A 23,747-nucleotide genomic window follows, 5' to 3' on the forward strand; every position below is an offset into this window, starting at 1 on the left:
CGTCTTAAGCTCTGTCTACACTATCAAACTTTGTGACAAAAAAATGTGATGTACCCATATATAGACATGATGATGTCATATCACTACCATATTTAAGCATATCACTACCATATTTGGGCGCGCTCATCAAACTTTTGTTGTCAAACTAGTTTGATAGTGTAGACAGAGCTTAGTGGAAGCTTAAAAGCCAAATCAAAGGTTTATACTTAATATGTCTATTGGAGAAAACAATGTTGTATAGGCCTATTGCTATAATTTTAAAATTGTTAAAACACTTATAATTTTATACTGAATGGTTATCACTATGTGAATATTGTACAATGGCTTTTATTATTTGCTTGTGAAAACACCCACCGTTGTTTATAATGAATGTCTTTCAATCAGATGGTTTCTGAATCTTTCTCTTTGTGCGCATGTCTAACAATATAAGGTGAAACCAATAAGCTGCGTAGTATGAAGCGCCGTAAGCAACAAGCGTTTGTTGAATACAAATGAGAAATCGATGAGAAGACAGGACACATTGGCGAAAACATCAATCCAAATCACAAGAAAATGATACTTTTACTACGTAATTGCGCCCAGTACCGGTACGAGTTCTATTGAAAATGTACATTTTTAATTTCTTTTTATTATGGCATTTCTTTGTTACTACATACGAGGTGGGTGCAACGCGACAACGTAGGCGCGTCGCAAGTATAGTTTGACCAATTATTTCAGTTCAGTGGGCGTAATGTCTAAACCTAGGGCCCCTGAGCTTATCGGCGGAAGAGCAGCACCACGAGAAAAAAACAAAATATGCCGAAAAGGCTAAAAACGCCCGATGCCTCCAGCGTTGTATGGTTCCTAAACCAGGGGCCTCGGGCATCTGCGTTACGCCACTGTCTTAGTTGAGTTCTACGCCGTTGCGGTCCTCTATATCAACTTTTAATTATACCATCATTACATCATTGATCTCCAGATTACAAACCAATATCGTGACTATGATATATCACCTAATGTATTAAATAGTGTACAGTGTAGAATTGTTATTCAGCAGTTGGTTGCACATTTACTTAATGTATTGGTTAAATTAGCAGGTGGATTTAACCAACAAACATGGCTGCAACCCTCGGGCAAGTTCACGTTATTGAGTTATACAACACGATCAAGACGTATTATAGAAATATAAATTCGAAATTTATCCCTTTTTTTAAACCAGTATAGCTCGGGCAGCACTTTGCAGAATTATTATGCGCTAACATGTGCTCGTATATTGCGTTATCATATTAATTTGTCCTCACTCATGAGGACGATCAAAGCATTGATCAAAACGTAGACAAAACTCAACAGTTCTTTTCAGAACTTATATTCGTGGTGGACCGCAAACTTTATATAAACATATTCATTTTGATCCAAATGTTGGCCTACAAATGAGACTCAGACTCAAACTTTAGATCAATGTTTTCAATTGATAGATAGTACCTGGCATAAGAAGTTATAGTACCGCATCCATAGGAATCTTTACATCCAGCTGGATATGCAATGTCCACGGACATATATTACCCTTTCATCTTATTTGTATGGCACCCCGCTCTCTCCTTTGAAGGCCCTGTATCGAGTTTATTACGTTTATTGTTCCTTTTGAGTAGGCCTACAACTTACCAATTACAATACCTTCAATTTGCTGAAACATAGAGTGATAGCTATAATACATGATCTTGATTGTATTATACCTAAGGCCTGTTAGAGAATTTCATTTAACGAAATTCAATATCTTTCGTGTGTATTTTACAGTTCCCTGCGAGTTTAAACGAATTATTCATTACAACAAAATTACAGCCAAAGGAAAATAAACATTAATTGGTTGATGAGATCAAGGGTAGCTCTAGCTATCTATCAAATTAGAAAGTAAATATTCAAAGTAGTGGGGAGGGGTGAGCTTCTGGTCATGTACGTAGGGTGTAGGTTGTGATGAAGGATCATACAACGATAATGAATAGGACAAAGATGGTGATGATAATCAAGGCATCATGTGATGATTATGACGATTAAGATTACGTCGACAAAGACGACGAGAAGGAGGACAAAGATAGTATGATGGCGATGATAATCGATCAGGGCAAAGATAATCATGTGATGATGATTATGACGATTACCTCGACAACGACGAGAAGGAGGACAAATATAATATGATTATGATGATGATGATAATCAATGCAAGTATAATCATGTGATGATAATTATGACGTCGACAAAGACGACGAGAAGGAGGACAAAGATAGTATGATGGCGATGATAATCGATCAGGGCAAAGATAATCATGTGATGATGATTATGACGATGACGTCGACGAAGACGACGAGAAGGAGGACAAAGACGAAGAGAAGGACAAAGATAGTATGATGACGATGTTAAACGAATTATTAATTACAACAAAATTACAGCCAAAGGATAATAAACATTAATTGGTTGATGAGATCAAGGGTAGCTCTAGCTATCTATCAAATTAGAAAGTAAATATTCAAAGTAGTGGGGAGGGGTGAGCTTCTGGTCATGTACGTAGGGTGTAGGTTGTGATGAAGGATCATACAACGATAATGAATAGGACAAAGATGGTGATGAAAATCAAGGCATCATGTGATGATTATGACGATTAAGATTACGTCGACAAAGACGACGAGAAGGAGGACAAAGATAGTATGATGGCGATGATAATCGATCAGGGCAAAGATAATCATGTGATGATGATTATGATGATGACGTCGACGAAGACGACGAGAAGGAGGACAAAGACAAAGAGAAGGACAAAGATAGTATGATGGCGATGCGGATGATAATCAGGGCAAAGATAATCATGTGATGATGATTATGACGATTACGTCGACAAAGAAGACGACGAGAAGTAGGACAAAGATAGTAACCGTAAATGATGACGATATGATTAGCATGACAAAAAAAACTCATTTAAAACATCATGAAGAGAACTTTTAGTATTACAAATAAACACGGTTTTCATATCTCTTCTAGCACGTTTTAAGGGTGGAGACTAAACAGTTTGGTAATTGCCACATTCTTCGTTTAATTCATTGCGCTACTATTACAGAATATTATACCAGTACGTCTCTGAAATAACATTCTTGTCGGAAAAAGAAAATAACTAATGACTAGCGATAGAGAACAACAAGCACCAACTTAAAATGTCTAGACTTTTGTACAATGACTCGTCGTTCGTCTATTCTTCTATAACACACCAAATAAATTGAACGGGTTGATTTAATTGAAATCGAAAACACATCGTTTGTTTTATAATTAGCAATTATAGGATCCGTGTGCGTATCATTTATTGTATATAAATCATGCACAGCCATGAACCAATGTATACTTTTGTTTCTTTATTATCAATGTTATCTAAATTCAGTGATTTGTAGGTTAATTATCAACAAAATAATATGCAGTTATTTTGTAGGATAAAATGTTTTGATTAAAATGCTTAATGAGCTGCTGTTATCTGGTCCTACTCATTCCCTAAAGATTACGAGATTAGCATGTATAAAGGCAAATTTACACATACGAGCGGTACTAAGGTAAGTGGAAAACCACGTAGCTTGTCCCACGTAGATTCTGTATCTATCCTGAGCGGAAACGGCCGGTCCATTCTATTTGTATTACCGGTTACCGCTCGTTGGTGTAAATACATCAGACTACAAATTGTTCCTTTGTAAGGACACGACAGGCTATTGCTTTTGTTACTAAACTTGATATGAAACGAAGATATTCCTTCTGTGCTTTTCTAAATACCCGTATGCGAGAAGTTTATGTATGAAATAAATCAATAGTTACTTAAACTTGTAATTTGATTTCTTGGAATTCAATAAATGTTAACAAAGTGTCTCCTACGGCCTCGATTACATTAAATGATTGTAATTATTCCATTCAATTATTGTAATTATTCTATTCAATTCAATGGATACCGATATTATACAATCATTGCTATTTCAATATCAGACAAGACCAAATTTAATTAATGTCTTTTGATTTGCAATGGATTAATAAATCATTAACATAAGATGTGGTATGTCGTAGGCCTACTACCTCGGGGGTGTGGTTGTTCTAGTGAGGAAAATGTCTGGGTGGTAGCTGTCTTAGAATGTAGACGTTTGGGCTGTTTTTTGTCAAGGGGATTTCCGAGGCTAGTTGTCTAGAAGGTAGACGTCCGGGTGGTAGTAACTTGTCTGGGAGATGGGGGTAGTTGTCCCGGGGGTACAGTAGATGTCCAGGTAGTACTCGTTGCGTGGGGATAGTTTCCGGAGGTAGTTGTCAAGGTGATAGTACTATGGGGTAGAGATGTTCTAGTCGGTAGATTGTCCGGTGATTGTCCGATGATGAAAGGTTATTTTTCAACGAGGCGAAGCCGCGTTTTAATATAACCTTTCATCATTCACCGAATTTTTGTAAATATATTGTTTTTTTATAATATATTAAATATTATTTATATTTATTAGGATTTTATAAACACACCGTACCATGTGTTATTTATGTCAACAAACAATCCTTGGCCTAGCTAGGCTAAAGCGCCTAGGGCCTGGATATGCTAGAAATGCAGCGATACCATCCGAAAATTCGACAGCAAAATGAAACTGATCTAATTCTGTTTTTTTCCAACGATTCCACATCTGGTAGAGATGTTCCCATAATAAAATTATACAAACAATCTAAAGCTAACTTTTTTTGTCTTCATTAGCAGGGCCGTAGCCAGGATCTGTCAAGGGGGGGTTCGGACACTAAATATTTGGGTCAACCCCCCCCCCCCCCCCCCCCCTCCCCCAGCCTGATGCGAAGCGAATTTTGTTAAATGACACCCCTAGATGGCCGGAAAAGGCACTCTCGCGCAGCATGCTATATAACCAATGAGCAAAAAGATCGTACTTTTTTCCTCCTCCTCAAACACGTCGATAATTTAAATGACCATAACTATTTGTTGCCGTATGTTAGATGCGCATGCTCTGTGCGGAACCGCCGATTGTTTGATCATTTACTCCGTATTTTGTTTTGCGTTCAAGTTCAATGCGAACATATATCTAGGAGCAGCCCCGAAAAAAGCACACTGGGTGAAGGCAAATGCTATTTGCTAGCTCTATCTATAATATTTATTTACAGCAATTTGTTGAGGAATATAAATATGTAAATAGGTGATATTGATACATTTTAGTACGTATCGGCTGGTGGTCTAGAAAAAAATAATCGGATGCCATAATGTGAACTACAGTACTTGATACCATAGATATTATAGTGTAAAATATTAATATTCACTATAATCCTCTATGATACATTATACTTCATAGTCAACCATAAATACTGATGTACGTCGGAAGGCTATATACTTTATGCATGCTGCCTGACTGCCAGTGATCTAAACAATTATAGGTACGCAGTTGTCTGGCGGTGTCCTTTGTACGAATCGTTCGTGCGCCAGCTCGCTATGAGACGCGTCAATATCATGTTACATGCAGGGACCAAACATTTATTTTTCAGGTTAAAATCGGCAATTCATTTGCAGCTTTTAGAAATTTACAGACACGTATCACCAGTTGACGCTCATACAGAGAAGAAGGTTCACGAACAAGTTTACGAATTTTTCAATTTACAAACAACTTTTTGTACTGTGGGGCACGTATTTGGAGGATTTTTGGAGATGAGGGTGAGGTATTGGGCATGTCGGGGATGGGGGGTTCGCAGTTGGTTAAGGGGGGTTCGCTGTAAAGGGGGGGTTCGCCCGAACCATAAAACCCCCCCTGGCTACGGGCCTGATTAGTACATATATCTCTCTTCAGAAATGTACTTCCGTCGCGATACGAGTATCACACTCATATCATCGCGGTGGAAGTACAAAATAGGCGGCGATGTTGGATTTCAAAAGTAAAGGCCCATTTACACTAGGACGATAACGATCGACGATAAATAGATAAGCATGCATTTTTCTTATATAAAACAAAATAATTTAGAAAGTTTTTCGTTCTAGAATTATAGAATACTCATTTATTCTGTCTTTGATAAAATAATATTTTTTTTAAAATCCAATCAAATGACGTCATGATAAATAAACAAAAAAATATCGTTGTATTGTCACGATATTATTACTCTTACTAATCATGACGTCATTTGATTGGACGTCTGAAAATATCATTTTCATCAAAGGAAGCATAGATGGTTCCTAAATAGTCCTAGAATAAATACTTTTTAGATTTCTTTTGTTTTATGGATGAGCAATGCATATTTGTTTATTTATCGTCGATTGTTATCGTCCTAGTGTAAATGGCCCTTAATGGTCTTAAAAAAATACTTTCCGTACGCGAAAAGATTTTTTTTTCGTACACAAAAAAAAGTACCATTTAACGATCGTTAAATAGTGCGTACTATTGCACGCCATGACTCCATAATCGTCCAATCAAATGACAGGCATTTATTTAGGTGTTACTGTATATTATACAAATAATGAATGTTTATGAGTGCAATGGTACAAATAATGGCACGAGGTGAATGATGAAAGGTTATATCAACGAGGCAAAGCCGAGTTGATATAACCTTTCATCATTCACCAAGTGCCATTATTTGTACCATTACACGAATACAAAACATTCATTATTTGTTTTATATAACATCTAGACGTTTTTTTTCGTACACAAAAATGTTTCAAAAAGTACTATTTAACAATCGTTGAATAGTGCGTACTATTGCACGCCATGTGACCCACATTCGTCCAATCAAATGACAGGAATTTATATAGGTGTTATATAAAAACGTATATATTATCATATAATTATATTGATACAGTAAAAATAGTAATATGCAATCAATTGCAATGTGGGCCATTCAGCAATTCAATTCTGCACAATCTCTTATTGGTAGATCTTATTCAAGAGTTCGTAACGTATGTTATATAATCCTACATTTATTCATTATGTTGTAATCTACATAATACATTGACTTGTTTCATTTAATAAGCGGTGAATGATGTTCAATGTTTATCCTTGTTTATTCTCAAGGGAACATTATTCATTAATAAGAATTACATTATTATTTGGTTCAGAGGCAATTTTGTATTACAGTATAAATAATAATAATAATGGTAGTCTTTAGCTCTGTCTACACTATCAAACTTTATGTGACAAAAAAATGTGATTTACCCATTTATGGACACGATGACGTCATATCACTACCATGATTGATTACATCACATCTTTTTTATAGCGCCTAATACAATGTTTCTAAGTGCTTTACACACAAAAATGATCCATAAAATGAAGAAAAGCAGAGAAACCATCTACACCGGTCCGTTCTCCAGCACTTTGAAGCTCCCATATGAGAGCTAGCCGGAACAGTATTCACAGTAGCTCGAGTAAAGGCCAATTTACACAGACGAGCAGTAACGATAAGCGGAATCTGTATCTATCCTGAGTGAAAACCGCCTGTCCGTTCTGTGTTATGTGTAAATGGTCATAGGAATAACATAGGTTCTATATTTTTACTACCGTTACCGCTCGTCTGTGTAAATTGGCCTTAAAAAAAGAACCAAGATGTTTTAAAGTAAATATTATGTATCAAAAAATCAGACAATATACAGTAAATGATACACTAATCCACATCAGATGCACTAATCGACATCATATGCGTTTGCATTTAGTGCAGCTTCCTCAGCTTGTGCGCACAGCTTTATACTGTGAACAACCAATAACTGTGCATGCTGCACTAAACGCAAAAACATCATGTTGATAATTAAGTATACTACAAAATTAGTATACAACCAACTGGCAAAGAAGGCTATATACACAGAGATGATGAGTTCTCTGTTTATTGCTTTAATAATTTGATGTTAATTGCAATTTTGGAAATTGGTTGCAATTGACTAATGATTCTAACATAAAAATTAGTCGTTATTAAACATAATGTTAACTAGTTCACAATTGAATGCCTTTTAGTATCCTTCTATTGTTTACATATATGCCTCTTTAAATACCTAATGTAAAATTGATCTTCTAACCAATTGCTACTATCCCTACGGGAATATGGTAATATTGGTTATTGTTAAGTCTGCATACTAATGAAATTTAACCTCATTACAAAGATGATAAGTATATAAATCCAAAGGCAAATTACTGTAAAATAATGAAAATGCTGTGGGTATCAGTGGCTGGATCTCAATGGAGATACAAAAAAGAAGCGACAAGCTAAATCAAAACGATAAAGTAAAACAGCCAGAAAGGTAGCAGAGCTTTCGGGCAACACTAGCTGTTCATCAGTGCAAGTGAGCATACTATATATGTTATTGTTCTTTATTATTTCATAAGATAAAAAGGTATAGAGGAGTATCATACATAAACAGTAAAAACCCTGTTCATTATTAGACAAGTAGGGGGTACCCCGGTGAACTGGTTCACAAAATCTAAACCTATCTGATAGTACAGTAATTCATTTACTATTGGTAATCCTTGGCCACATCCAGTCCTCAATTGGAACCATGGATAATGAGGCAAATATAAAATTATTAATCTTACAATTTACTTCAATGTTTGTATTTGTTTTAGCATACTAAGTTGTAACTAGCTCAAAGGTCAGCTACATGTGGGTTACAGTAGGTACTATATGTGGGCAAGGTGTACAATAGATGGTCTGTACAGTAGGTAGGTGAGGTTTGAGCCAAACTTTATTTCTGCTAGTCTCAAGCGGTGTTTCTGCAGCCAATTTTTTACCCAATCAAGATATTAAATTAATACAAAAATATATGCCGCTTGATCAGACATAACTGAACCAAGTAGCCAACGCAATAATCTGTTCTTCAGGTCAAACATTATCCGATACTTAATCTGATTTTAATGAGATAATTATCGGTTAATTTTTCTCTTGAGCAGTATCGATTAAACCTTGTTTCAACAAGACTTTTAATGCTTAATTTGTAACAGTTAATTATCGGTTAATTTTTGGCTGCAGAAGCACAGACTTTGGCTACTACATCAATTTAATTTCGACTAGTATATCACTTTTTTGGTCAACCTTTCATATTATGTATGTTTGTTATTATTTAACATAATATGAAAAATAAACTGAAAAATTAAACTCCATGTATTCTTAATTTTCCTTTAAGAGATGCTATGACTAAAAATTCTTAATTATAATACTGTAAAAGTCATTTAGCATTTATACTATATAAATATAATTATATAAATTTTCTTTTCAAATACCATAGTGTGAAAATGGTCAACAGTACAATAATTAAAGAATTTGTTGTGGAAAGTTTGCTGTACAAGATAAAACCAAGAGAGCAGACTATTTCTTGAAGTAAGATACATCACCTAGTTACATTGTCAGCCTTGCCGAGTTTTTGTCCAAAGAGTGATTTATAGAGTTCTGTTCTGAAAATATATAAAATTACAAATAATTAATGTGCTGCAAATCACATTATGCAAAGAATGTCATAATAAACATACCAGTTTTCTACATAAAATCAGTGATTGTTTCACGGCTTGCTGGAATAAAGCTCTGTCTACACTATCAATCTAGTTTCACAAAAAATAAGTGTGATGTGCCCAAATATGGTAGTGATATATATGGGCACAACACATAAAGTACAGTAGGTTGTCTTACACATGTCATGCATTATTTTAAATAAGTGTGATGTGCCCAAATATGGTAGTGATATATATGGGCACATCACATAAAGTACAGTAGGTTGTCTTACACATGTCATGCATTATTTTAAATAAGTGTGATGTGCCCAAATATGGTAGTGATATATATGGGCACATCACATAAAGTACAGTAGGTTGTCTTACACATGTCATGCATTATTTTAAATAAGTGTGATGTGCCCAAATATGGTAGTGATATATATGGGCACAACACATAAAGTACAGTAGGTTGTCTTACACATGTCATGCATTATTTTAAATAAGTGTGATGTGCCCAAATATGGTAGTGATATATATGGGCACAACACATAAAGTACAGTAGGTTGTCTTACACATGTCATGCATTATTTTAAATAAGTGTGATGTGCCCAAATATGGTAGTGATATATATGGGCACAACACATAAAGTACAGTAGGTTGTCTTACACATGTCATGCATTATTTTAAATAAGTGTGATGTGCCCAAATATGGTAGTGATATATATGGGCACATCACATACAGTACAGTAGGTTGTCTTACACATGTCATGCATTATTTTAAATAAGTGTGATGTGCCCAAATATGGTAGTAATATATATGGGCACATCACATAAAGTACAGTAGGTTGTCTTACACATGTCATGCATTATTTTAAATAAGTGTGATGTGCCCAAATATGGTAGTGATATATATGGGCACATCACATAAAGTACAGTAGGTTGTCTTACACATGTCATGCATTATTTTAAATAAGTGTGATGTGCCCAAATATGGTAGTGATATATATGGGCACATCACATAAAGTACAGTAGGTTGTCTTACACATGTCATGCATTATTTTAAATAAGTGTGATGTGCCCAAATATGGTAGTGATATATATGGGCACATCACATAAAGTACAGTAGGTTGTCTTACACATGTCATGCATTATTTTAAATAAGTGTGATGTGCCCAAATATGGTAGTGATATATATGGGCACATCACATAAAGTACAGTAGGTTGTCTTACACATGTCATGCATTATTTTAAATAAGTGTGATGTGCCCAAATATGGTAGTGATATATATGGGCACATCACATAAAGTACAGTAGGTTGTCTTACACATGTCATGCATTATTTTAAATAAGTGTGATGTGCCCAAATATGGTAGTGATATATATGGGCACATCACATAAAGTACAGTAGGTTGTCTTACACATGTCATGCATTATTTTCTCCCATTTTAACTATTAAAGGTACTATTGCACAATCAGTTTGTTGCGACTGAATTAAATTTTAATATAGGTGTAACAGTAGGTGTGTTATAATATAATAACTTTATTGACAAACAATTTTGGATCAGTAGCAACACACTTAATAGCGGTGCAGTCAACTTAAACAACATACAAATTTAAAAACAAACAAAAATATTTACAATAAAATAATAATAAAATAAAAGTGTTATAAACCAAATAATTGTTTTGTAATTATTGAATGGGGAGATGTTTTGTTGAAAGAGCAGTTGTGTTTCACTTCACTCATTCACTAACCACGTTTCACTATTATGAAATGAATGATAATATTCACCTCGATTCGTGAGACAAAGAACATGTTTCATCTGCGGCCATGAAACTCACTAATTTCTGATGAACATCATATCTGAAAGATATCAATGGATTAGATGTTAAAGTCTAGACTACAATAGATTTGTCACATCGAATAAGAAGCACAAACCACAACGTTTACTAATATATTCTTTTTCAGTTTTGCTTCACAGAAATCAATAACAATGTAAAGGTTACCTGAACTTATGTCAATTAACTTTAATATCAATGTACAGGTATACATATAATTGCAAATCGTTTAAAGAATGACGGTATTTTGGTCTCTTGAGAGCAAGACCGAATTTGCAAGAAAGATCAAGGAAACAATATACAGTAGTCTAATAGAATTAAGCATAATTAAATGCGAATTTATTTAAGTATAAAATGTTCAAGTATTTAGTATGGTGATCACAATGTTGTGGAAATCAACAGATGAATAAAGCTCTGTCTACACTATCAAACTAGTTTGACAAAAAGAGTGTGATGTGCCCAAATATGGTAGTGATATGACATTATCGTGTCCATATATAGCCACATCACATACAGTGTGACAGTGTATTCAGAGCTTACCCCATACCTATATAAATAAGGAGTTATTTCTTTGTTCTCTGTCTTCACATTTCAACATTACGATGTTTGACTTACCGTATCTTTCTACCTTTGCTGGCCTTTGTGTCAACTTTCTTGCGGACTTTGCTACGTAGTTTTTGTACTTCTAACCATTGTCTAAAAAAAAAATTGTTTTCAAGACATGTATACAATTTCAGATTTTTTACAATTTTTAAACTGCCTTAAAAAACCAAGTTGAATATTAATTGTACATTGGAATTTTTGAATAGTCTTTAATTTACAACTCAATAAAATTAGGACTTAAGCCCTGTCTACACTATCAAACTTTATTTGACAAAAAAGTGATTTGCCCATATATGAACATGATGATGTCATATCACTACCATATTTGAGCATATCACTATCATATTTGGGCAAATCACACTTTTTTTGTCAAACAAATTAGATAGTGTAGACAGAGCTTTAGTTGTACCAAATGAGAGCAGTTAAGACACATAATCGTCCCATTTGTGTCAATAAAACATAGACAATGTTAAGCTATGAAACATTCATAGAAAAAAGAACAACAAACAAACGTCACTAAACATAGATTTGACTTTAAAACTAATTCCTAGTACATTCACGGTAAAGCCTTTGATTGAATTGATTGAAATATATATTTATACTGGGTGACCTCTTCAGTCAAAGACTGGTCTCCCAGAGGGCCCAGTTATGATCAGTGGCTGTGATGTACTAATACACCTCGGTAACCCCCTACTCGCCTCGAAAGATGTACTAGGTTCTTTAAAGTGCACACGAGCTAGATGTGTACACTGGACCTACGGTTTATAGTCCTTATCCGAGAAGACTCGTTCTACCTGCCACCAGAACCATGGAGTGAGCCTCGAACCCCTGCCGATGTTATGGCTACGTAATTACGGTTCCACTGTCTTAACCGCTTGGCCACTAACTCATTTAATTCATCCAGTATGAGTTATTGCTTTACGATAATTATAGCATTTTGTTAAACCAGGAATTGTGTGCGTCAAAGACTAAAACTAAATTGGATTGAAATTAAGAAAAGTGTAATAAGAAAAAAAATAAACAGAGGTTGGCAGCCGGCGACAATTTTACTCTTCATATCGGTTTTGTTCAGGTCGCCAGGAGCGATAATACTTGTAAAAACCAGTTTTCACTTAAATTTGTTGTTAACCCACATAAATACGTCATAGAGCGTCGCAATTTCAAGGGGTAGTGCTGAAATAGTGCACCTAGACAATAATGTGAATCTGTTTTGTATTGTAGATAGTATTAAAATCGTATATTGTTTTTATTAACTTGCTCTGGTGTACATGACAAAACCTTTAAAAATGGTCTGGCAGTCAATAATATTAATACACATGACCACACAAAGATTTTGTATCTTTATCTTAATTTTCATTCAAAAACAATACACCTTATTGAATAATCATTCATTAATCAGCTATGTGTAATAACTGCGGCCTTCAATAGAAGCGACTACGGACCTCACTAGATAAATAATTAGATAAATCCTCAAACATTAAGATATGCTTCAATGTTTTGATCTATATTGATTAAAAAATAATCTTCTAGATGATTTAATAAAGATTGATTGTTTAAGCAGATTTCCCCGCCATATATGGAATTTTATATTAAGCTCTGTCTAAACTTTCAAACTGTATGTGACAAAGAATGTGATGAACAAGACGTCATATCGCTACCATATTGGATACATCACACTTTTGTTGTCAGACTAGTTTGATAGTGTAGACTGTAGCTTTAAACAATTTTTGGAATACCTTGTTAGTTGTGTAGGGTCTGTAGAGCCGGCTGTACGTTTTTCAATCAACTCACGAAGAAGCTAGAAAATAAATAAACATTTATTCCTTGATTTAAACAGCTTTACATAAATTGATTGAAAAAAATCTGTTCTTGTATTTCGTTTGTGCATAATCGTTCAACTAGTCATATATTCGTAATCCCAAGATATTTTAATACGATACAATCTTTAAGGCTTCAAGGCAAAAGAAATTTTCGATATTCTAAAGATGGTTTGCATATATAAACTTTGAAAATCAAAAAGACTAGTATTATAACCATTGGCAATTTGTTATTATTGTAATTAAATATTAAAATATTGAGTTAAGTCCTAAGGATATGATTGAATGAAAAGAGTTGTGTACCGCAGAGGCCCCTGGTTTAGGAACCCTAAGTCGCCCTCCAATGCTGGACCCCATGTCGTTTTTAGCCTTTTTGACATATTATAATGTCTTTTTTCATCTGGCCCCTATAAGCTCCGGGCCACTGGGTTTAGCCAGTGAGCACTCATAGCCGTTACTACACTGTTTACTAATAGCCATACTTAATGTGAATGTAAAGTTTTATCTCAGTTACTCTTAAAAAACATTCATGTTACATAACTTTATTTTTGTGAGAACTGAATGACTGACTTACCTGATGGTAGAAATCATCATCATCAAATATCTCAACATCATAATCTTTTAAGTGCTGGTTTTGCTGAACTGGAATATCCTAAAATAATAATTTAATATTATACAATGTAATATATATTATTATTATTCTACAAAAGAAAGATGAGGGCGTATCAATTTGATCTCTGTTGCGCGTGTGTACAACTGAGGACTAGTGCTGTTCCGCCGTAGCACGCCGAGAATGTTAAAGAGTCGCTATCACATTTCCACATTTATTCCACATTTATTTAGTCATCAATTACAGTACATCATAATTACAGTACAACTGAGAACAGGGATCCTGCATAAAAAAGCTGTAGCTTCGTTTTTTTGTAGGACCCTTTTACATAAGAACAAGTATATAGAACTTAAATAAACAAAGGTGTTGTTAATCAGCATATAGTGATAAAAAGTATTTTTTAACCTGTTTTTTTATACATTTAGTTTGTTTCTTTAAGATAACCGGTTTATTACCACCATTACAAGTGAATTCTTTCCACAATTTTGGTCCATATATGTGTATAAACTGTTGACTGCAAGTTAGTCTTATGAGTAGGCCTAATACTGTAACAGTAATTAAAAATATTTAAAATGTGATGTGGTAATTCATTGAATTTTACGTTTGCCATAAATCCTATGACATTTACTTTGTAAATATCATAAACGTTTAATATTTTTAGTTTCTTAAACAGTGGCTCTGAGGCTTGTCTGGATTTAGAGAAGGTAATGCATTTTACAGCTCTCTTTTGGAGTTTTAGTATTACTTCTAACGTGCTCTTGTATGTATTTCCCCATATTAAGTTACCATACTGAAGGTGAGGTAATACTAAGGTGTTATAAAGACTAATACGGACTTTATGTGGAAAGAATTCTCTTACTTTTAAAAGTATACCAATTGCCCTAGACATTTTTTTCCTAATAAGCTGTATGTGATGTTTCCAGTTAAGATTTTCGTTTAAAATTACACCTAGAAATGTCACATTTTCTTTTCTATGTAATAACACATTATTCATTTTTATTTTAAACTGGTTTTTGTCAAAGTTCTTTTGGCTAGTTCTAAAAACAACGTAATCACCGGGTATCCAATCGAGTTTGAACAATACCATGAAAGCCCCAATGGTCTAATGGTTAGGGCAACTGCATATCAAGCAGACGGTCCGACTTCGAGTATCGGTTGGGGCGACTTTTTCTCATTCTCAAAGATTTCCTCATCTTTATCGTTTCAAATTAATTAATTAAATTTCAGTATATCACCGGGCGGTTTAGAATTAATGTTCTTTGCCCAATGTGATTATTATTATTCTACAGGTGCATAACCAAAATGTTTACGTTTTATATGTAACTAAAACTAATTCAATTGTACATAGATGATATGGTCTTGTTCATAAAAGTGCAAAAAACATTGCCCTTTGTCACTTTTGGTCATAGAGATAATACAAGCCAGAGGCTAGAGGGCGGACTAGGTGGTCGTGAAGAAGGATCATATGGAGAAGTCCTCTACGAGATGGCCGCCAGGCTTGTTTGACAATTTCTAAACAGATTAATAATAATTGATACGAGTTTGTAAAGAACCATATAAAAACAAGGGTTTAAATGCATATATATAAACATCACAGGCACAGAATAAATTCTAAATCGCCCAGTGATATACTGAAATTTAATTTGAAACTATAAAAGTGAGGAAATCGGCCCAACCAAAATTCAAACCCAGAACCGTCTGCTTGATATGCATATTTTCTAACCATTAGACATCTGGGGCTTCATAGTATTGTTCAAATTTGATTGGAAAGCGACCCTTTAACACTCTTGGCGTAATACAGCGAAACAGTACTAGTCCCTCAATTGTATGCATGCGCACCAGAAATTAAATTGATATGCCCTCATCTTTCATTGTATTAAATCACAAATCTCAAGATACTTTTACATATATAAAACAAACAAAGGCCCAGAATAAATTCTAAACCCCCGGACAATGGGAATAATAATTTATAGAACCAAATACTTTATAATTTGTATACGAGGATCGTTTTAGAAAATATACGCGTGGTGATTACGCTCTCTCAGGCAAAGTATAAATTGTTTTCAGTGGCCGGTGGTTGATTTGCAGCAGTCATCTTTGAGAGTACCTCTCCACAGATAGACACATAAACATCAATTTTATATCTATGGTGGTGGTATACATACTTCATTGTTTTTCTCTTCCTCCATTTCATTTTCTTCCTCTTCTTTCTTTGCAATCACATTATACATTGTCCTTTTCAACTGTGTTCTTTTCACTAATCGATCTTGATCCACTAAAATCTCATCAATTTGCTTCAACACTGACCGATCAAATGAACTAAATGACTATAAAAAAAAACAAACATGTTATTCCAATTGTATAAAAACATATCTGCATTTCATGTACACTGATAAACTATCTGTCATTCCTATGCAGGAGATTTTGATATTTATTAATGATAGTATGAGATGCCAAGATTAAATAAATATAGTACAAGGTTTATAGAGTTTATATAAAGTTTATCTTAAAGTAGCGTTTGATAGTGTTTAGTAATATACCGTAAAGCCTCGAAAAGAAGCCCATCTATTCGGTCCACTGGGCTTATATTTATATTCAAGATAAAATGGGCTTCTTTTCTAGATAGACTATTTGAATATCAAAAGAACAAGGTGATTTACTACCAGATGACTTGTGATAGATATAACGTATATGATCAAGTTATCATACTTTTATTTTAGTTTAAAATGCTATTTTGATCACATTACGTAAAATTGTTCAATAATGTCTCAAAAATTCTGTTATTGTATTTCCAATTCACCTCCCCCACCCCCAACTTAAGTTTGCAAAAGTAATTTCGAAAAGAAGCCCACCCAATAGGACTTACTACAAAAAGAAGAAACCCATGGGCTTCCATACTATAGAAAGTATATGGGATGGGACAGCCAAACCTGGAATACAGAGAATTGGAGACACATCTCAAATTGATAATTATTGATTTATGGTATTGTACTTATAGCAATAAAACATGGTATAAACATGAATGAAATTGATGCATTTTTATCACATACTTTACTGTTTAATTTCCCTGATGAAACTTTTGTTTTATCGTGCCATTTCTGCAATGTTTGATTTCTGTACTCAGTAAAGTTTTTATGTCTTTTTGCTAAAATGTCTTCATAGTCTTGAAGTCTACGTTTCTTGCTTGTAGATGAAGCAGGTTTTGTTGTCTCTTCTTCCTCCTCGTCGTCATGGATATCCTTTTTAGAAGGCAACCTTTTTTCATCATCACTTGGAATCTCATCATCACTTGGAATCTCCTCATGACTTGTGATTTCTTCATCTTCGTCACTTAAGAAAGTTGTATAAATTATTTACAATATTTATTTTCTGCTTCAACAAATGTAAATCACTTTGAAGATGCTTTGTGGAATTCTTTGTGCCTACATAGGCAGTAACAATGTGCCACATTTACTTGCAGTTATAACAGAACCCCAACTATTAGTTGTCTACTTTCTTTAGTTAAAAGATTCACTCTGTAGATCCATCCATTAAAGTAAAGGGTAGGTCTGCTCGAGGTCCGAGCGATGACAAGTAAACTGCTATATATTTATAAAGCCTTGTCTACACTATCAAACTTTATGTGACAAAAAAACATGATGTTCCCATATATGGACACAATGATGTCATATCACTACCATATATAAGAATATAACTATACCATATTTGGGCTACTAGTTTGATAGCGTAGACAGTGCTTTAATAGAAAATTCTTACTTTTCTATGGGTTTAGGTTTTCCACCTTGAATAACATGTTTTGTCTCTGGATTTTGTAGCAAAAGTGCCTCCTGAAGGTTGATAAGCATGTCTAACAAACTTGATAGTTCTTGTTTAGCTTGTAAGAAAAAGCAAAAACAATTAACAATAGAGTGGACTTCCAAAGAAAACACTCTACAATACAATATTATAATAAGTACTACACTACTACAGGCTCATATTAGTATTAAAGTACACTGTAAAATGACCCCGCTAATCTTAAAATAGTTCATACGCCTTACACAAGACCACTTAATGTCCCATTCAAAGGACAACATAACAAATATACTATCATCATAAATACTATCATGCCAAATAAACTGAAAAAATATTAAAAAATTTTAAAAGATACCTTTGTTTTGTATTTGAATTAATTCTTTGCCCGCAACTGCTTTGATTTGTGGGAAGCTATCATTCTGAGGCATCTGATTGGACATTGAAAGTGCTTTCTGTACCTTGATACGGATTTCCATAAAGTTATCCCATAAGCCTGTTTTTCACAAACATAAAATAAAGTTATATTTCAAGCTATTATAATGATCTTTTCTCTTCTACTTAGCACAAGTGAATAATCTAGTATTGTATACCATATGTTTCTTCTAACCAATTGGCAATGTAGAAAAGCCTTTAAGTTAGTAAGTGGTAGAGTGGTTAAGACAGTTAACTAGCCATAAATCGCACTTGCTCCATAGTTCTGGTGGTAAAACGAGACTTCTCGGATAAGGACTATAAACCGTAGGTCTAGTGTACACATTTAGCTCATGTGCAATTTAAAGAACTTAGTACATCTTTCGAGACGAGTAGGGGGTTACTCCGGTGTATTAGTACACACACAGCCACTGTCACACTCATCATAACTGGGCCATCTGACAGACCAGTCTATGACTGAAGAGGTCACCCAGTATAAAGAAATAATAAATAAAAAAGTTTACTATGAAATGCTGAAATGAAATAAAGCCAGCACGCAAATAAATTATACTAACCCAGCTGTGCTTTAGCTGCATTGCCTTTCTGAATTTCTTCATTTAAATCTTGATTAGAAAATGGCTTCAACATTTCATCCTCCTCTTCTTCCACCCCTAAACTGTTATCCTCTTCTGAACTTTCATCTCCTTCTTCATCTGAACCTATTACAAGAACAACAGATATATATTATTGAATATAATTTGTTACAACATGGGTTCAATAATGTAGTAATGTGCACTCTTTATTTTTTCACTATAATGCACTGGAGTGCAAAAAGTGCGCCGCAAAAAATTAAACAGCACTCTGCGTGTACTGTAAATCGTATTGCAGATTATCGATCAAGCTGGAATTCCTGCACGATTTACAAGTACGAACCAGGTTGTCTACACCGTGGCCCCATAAAAATAAAAAAAACATACACCACGCCATGGTAGGCCTAGCTTTTTTCTAGCCTAGGCATATTCACCAAAAAAGGTATAAGTGAAAATAGTTCATAGATGCATGTTATAAAACAAATACTGCACAAGTCTAAATTGGAGCATTCAAAGGTATTTACAATGTTGCGACATGCATGAGGTGCAGCCAAGTGCATCTTGCATGACATTGTGAATACCTCCACTAATGCACTCTGACTTTGTCTTTATTCTTTGGTCCATTCTACCAGGAATATTCATTGGTGGTTTTAAAAAAGCAACCAAGTTTTACTCTCATTTTGTCATTGCTATACCTTCAGATTCATCATTTTCTTCGTTGCTGTGTTCTTCTTCATCCGTCCCCTCTTCCTCATAATTATCAACTTCATCTTCCTCCTCACTGCCTTCTGCTATCAATTCTTGTTTACACTTGATAGATGATATTGTGTTATCTTCCGTAAACTCAATGTCAATTGGGTCAAGTAACAATTCAGTATCTGTTGGTAAAAATATAATATATATTTAAAGTTTCATCACTGAAATTTATTAGCAAAATAGGTTTATCGTTACATTATAGTATTACGGTGGCAACGTCAGAATACTATGTGACATCACTTGTTACTCGGCAATGACACAAGCGTTCAATGACTTTTTTCTGGTCTACGATTCAATGGTATCTTTTTGTTAACAGGCACTGTACATCATTTTAAACTGATCGTTACTTCCAAATCTTCATTATTTTCCAAACTTTTAGCTTGTAAATAAAAGTTAGTCACTTAAGGTACACCAGATATTAAAAGATATGTACACAAATAAGGCCACTCTAGTTCAACTGTGGTTCGCTTGGCTAGAAAGTTTCACCATTGTATTGCAGACCGGAAAAAAAGTAATTAAACACTGGGGTCGTTGCCAAGTAAAAAGTGGTATTGTGACATAAAAGTGATACTCTTTAAGGTAGAATTGGAACCAAAATTATTTTTTGGAAACAACACTACAATATTCAAAACTTCTGAATAGGAACCTATGATACATCATCTGTTTCCCGAATAAAAATCATATACGGTCTGTACGGAGTAATATATACAGAATTCATAAACTTCAAAAAACATAATTAGACCGATCAAAATGGCATGTTACTATTATTAACTCAATTTTGTTTTATTCCCTACTCACTCCCCTTAATGCCACTTAATTGAAATTAGCCAAATATACAGCCCACCAAAAAACACCAACAATATAACTTTTTTGTTACCATCTAGTGAGTCACCATCTAGGGAGTCATCAGAATCAATCTGCAATTCTTTCCGTGAAACTGTTTTTCCAGAGTATTTCTTGTCGGTTGATTCTAACAGACTTGCATTCCTCTGTCGTAAAGAGCTTGGTTGTGAAAGATCTTTGTCATCATCCTCATCATACTGATCATCTAACTGTGCTCTTGAATCTAACAAAAAAAATGGAATTTCTAGCACCTGTACAACATATAAAAGAAGGCAGAGATACAGCGATTCATTGATAACTATTTTTTTGTTTTGTGGCAAAAAATAAGTGGACGATGGATTGTTTTAGAATGAAAAGTATATACTGTATTTTTACTTGTTTCTGGGAAGAAAAGTATAGGCCTAATAAAATATTTTTTGTATCATATATGACAAATGACAAGGACAACTTCGACAAAATTAACATTTATAATTACAAAACTGATTTAAACAAAGAAAAGGGGAAAATTCTTGAAGCAGATGCTTATAAAAGAAAAAAACCCATTTAAATATAAAATTCATTAATAAATGTAAATCAGCTCAAAATTATAATTTCAAAGAAGTTTTCCAACAAAATACTACATTAATACTAAGCAAACAATTTAGTTTTTATTTTTGATTTATAAAAGAATCGGTTTACGAATTACTTTCTGAAATCAAATGCATAAGAATGGGTTTACTAATTACTTTCTGAAATCAAATGCATACAGTAGGCATGGGTTTACTAATTACTTTCTGAAATCAAATGCATAGGCATGGGTTTACTAATTACTTTCTGAAATCAAATGCATAGGCATGGGTTTACTAATTACTTTCTGAAATCAAATGCATAGGCATGGGTTTACTGATTACTTTCTGAAATCAAATGCATAGGCATGGGTTTACTAATTACTTTCTGAAATCAAATGCATAGGCATGGGTTTACTAATTACTTTCTGAAATCAAATGCATAGGCATGGGTTTACTAATTATTTTCTGAAATCAAATGCATAGGCATGGGTTTACTAATTACTTTCTGAAATCAAATGCATAGGCATGGGTTTACTAATTACTTTCTGAAATCAAATGCATAGGCATGGGTTTACTAATTACTTTCTGAAATCAAATGCATAGGCATGGGTTTACTAATTACTTTCTGAAATCAAATGCATAGGCATGGGTTTACTAATTACTTTCTGAAATCAAATGCATAGGCATGGGTTTACTAATTACTTTCTGAAATCAAATGCATAGGCATGGGTTTACTAATTACTTTCTGAAATCAAATGCATAGGCATGGGTTTACTAATTACTTTCTAAAATCAAATGCATAGGCATGGGTTTACTAATTACTTTCTGAAATCAAATGCATAGGCATCGGTTTACTAATTACTTTCTGAAATCAAATGCATAGGCATCGGTTTACTAATTACTTTCTGAAATCAAATGCATAGGCATGGGTTTACTAATTACTTTCTGAAATCAAATGCATAGGCATGGGTTTACTAATTACTTTCTGAAATCAAATGTATAGGCATGGGTTTACTAATTACTTTCTGAAATCAAATGTATAGGCATGGGTTTACTAATTACTTTCTGAAATCAAATGCATAGGCATGGGTTTACTAATTACTTTCTGAAATCAAATGCATAGGCATACTAATTACTTTCTGAAATCAAATGTATAGGCATGGGTTTACTAATTACTTTATCATATTATATAATTCTTATAGACATTTTTTGTACAGTTTTCTATTACATGAACATTTGTGGAGTATTGAAGACACTACAATTTGTGACGTTTTTTTAAAAATAATACATACATTACTTTAAAAACATTAAACCAGGTCATTCCTTGTCTTAAATGTACGTTTTATGGTAATTTATGATAAAAAGTCAGAAACAATGTACTACCTAAGTAGCTTGCGACGAGGCTTAGTTTTGTAGGCCTAGGTGGTAAACATCAGTAACGTACGAACATCGTACGCTAGCTATATACCTAGTCTGACGTTGTATAGTTGCTGCATTACTTGTCTTTCTATTTTTGCCAGATTCCGTTGATACAAATTGAGGAAAACCCGTTATTTTCGCTGAAAAGTTAGGAGTCTTCCATTTGTTTTGATCAAAAAGTGGGTGAATTACATAAGAAAAAAGAAATATCAATGTGCGCGCAATGCATTTTGGGATTTATAGCGGGTCGCTATAATTATTACAATCAACTTATTTTTCACATTTTTAACCATTTAAAGACGAAAAAGGTTATCGCAATAGGACCATATATAGTATTATTTTTACATTAAATATAGTTTGTGATCTTAAAATAGATCTAAAAACGTAGGAAAGGTGTCTTTAAATACAACGGAGAGTTTATTCCATATTAAAATTCCTTTATTTGAATGATAAACACATTTGTTTTAACGTAGTTTTCCTTAAATTGATATGAAAATGTTCATGCTGTCTGGTATTATACTTATAGTTATGGATATCTTTATTTTGTTTAAAATATTACCGATGGATTATATATAGGCCTAGGCCTAGCCTATATTATATAATAAATTAATATATTCCTATATAAAACTTGGATCATCCTAAAACTCTACCGACCGGGGGTAGGCCTAGTAGTATGGCCTATTATGGCTAGTTTAGAGAGGATTAGAATGGAGGCCAACTGGCGCTACTTTACTGTACTTTCGCACCTAACTAGGCATAATACTTCACGGCGGTTACTCGGCATCCGGTTACTCACCCTCACCGCCGCGCAGCGAGATTCATACCAGCGACTAGCCTAGGCTAGGGTCGGCTAGGCTAGCTAGAGTAGTAGTACTAGGAGTAGGCTAGAGCCTAGAGGGCATCTAGACTAGGCCTACCATTTTAGGCTACTAGTATTGAGCATGGCTTACACATATACCCAGCAACTTACAAGAAAAATCTTCGTCTTCAGGGTCTTCAAATTGTGGTGTCGGGTTGCTTAAAATAGCGAACTGTTCTGCAATATTATCAGACTTTTTACTTGTCGACATTTTGTCTTCCTCGACGATCCATGTGTTTTT

General features: G+C 34.1%; 2 protein-coding genes across 2 annotated transcripts in view; one reads left to right on the top strand and one right to left on the bottom strand.

The window, feature by feature from the left end:
- LOC140046865 (uncharacterized) overlaps nt 1–23,747 on the top strand; it is an 86,381-nt gene that overhangs the window by 38,092 nt on the left and 24,542 nt on the right. The gene's annotated exons all lie outside the window — the stretch shown is intronic.
- LOC140046864 (protein AATF-like) lies at nt 9,172–23,734 on the bottom strand. Its single transcript, XM_072091594.1, has 13 exons — nt 23,618–23,734; nt 20,715–20,903; nt 19,777–19,959; nt 19,067–19,210; nt 18,436–18,573; nt 18,045–18,162; nt 17,339–17,618; nt 16,454–16,615; nt 14,253–14,330; nt 13,598–13,659; nt 11,874–11,954; nt 11,212–11,283; nt 9,172–9,386 (listed from the first exon to the last, which is right to left on the bottom strand). Exons 1-13 carry the CDS (start codon nt 23,715–23,717, stop codon nt 9,323–9,325), a joined length of 1,671 nt encoding a protein of 556 aa, XP_071947695.1. The 5' UTR covers nt 23,718–23,734; the 3' UTR covers nt 9,172–9,322.

The sequence above is a fragment of the Antedon mediterranea genome, chromosome 4, assembly GCF_964355755.1.
Source record: "Antedon mediterranea chromosome 4, ecAntMedi1.1, whole genome shotgun sequence".
NCBI lineage: Eukaryota > Metazoa > Echinodermata > Crinoidea > Comatulida > Antedonidae > Antedon > Antedon mediterranea.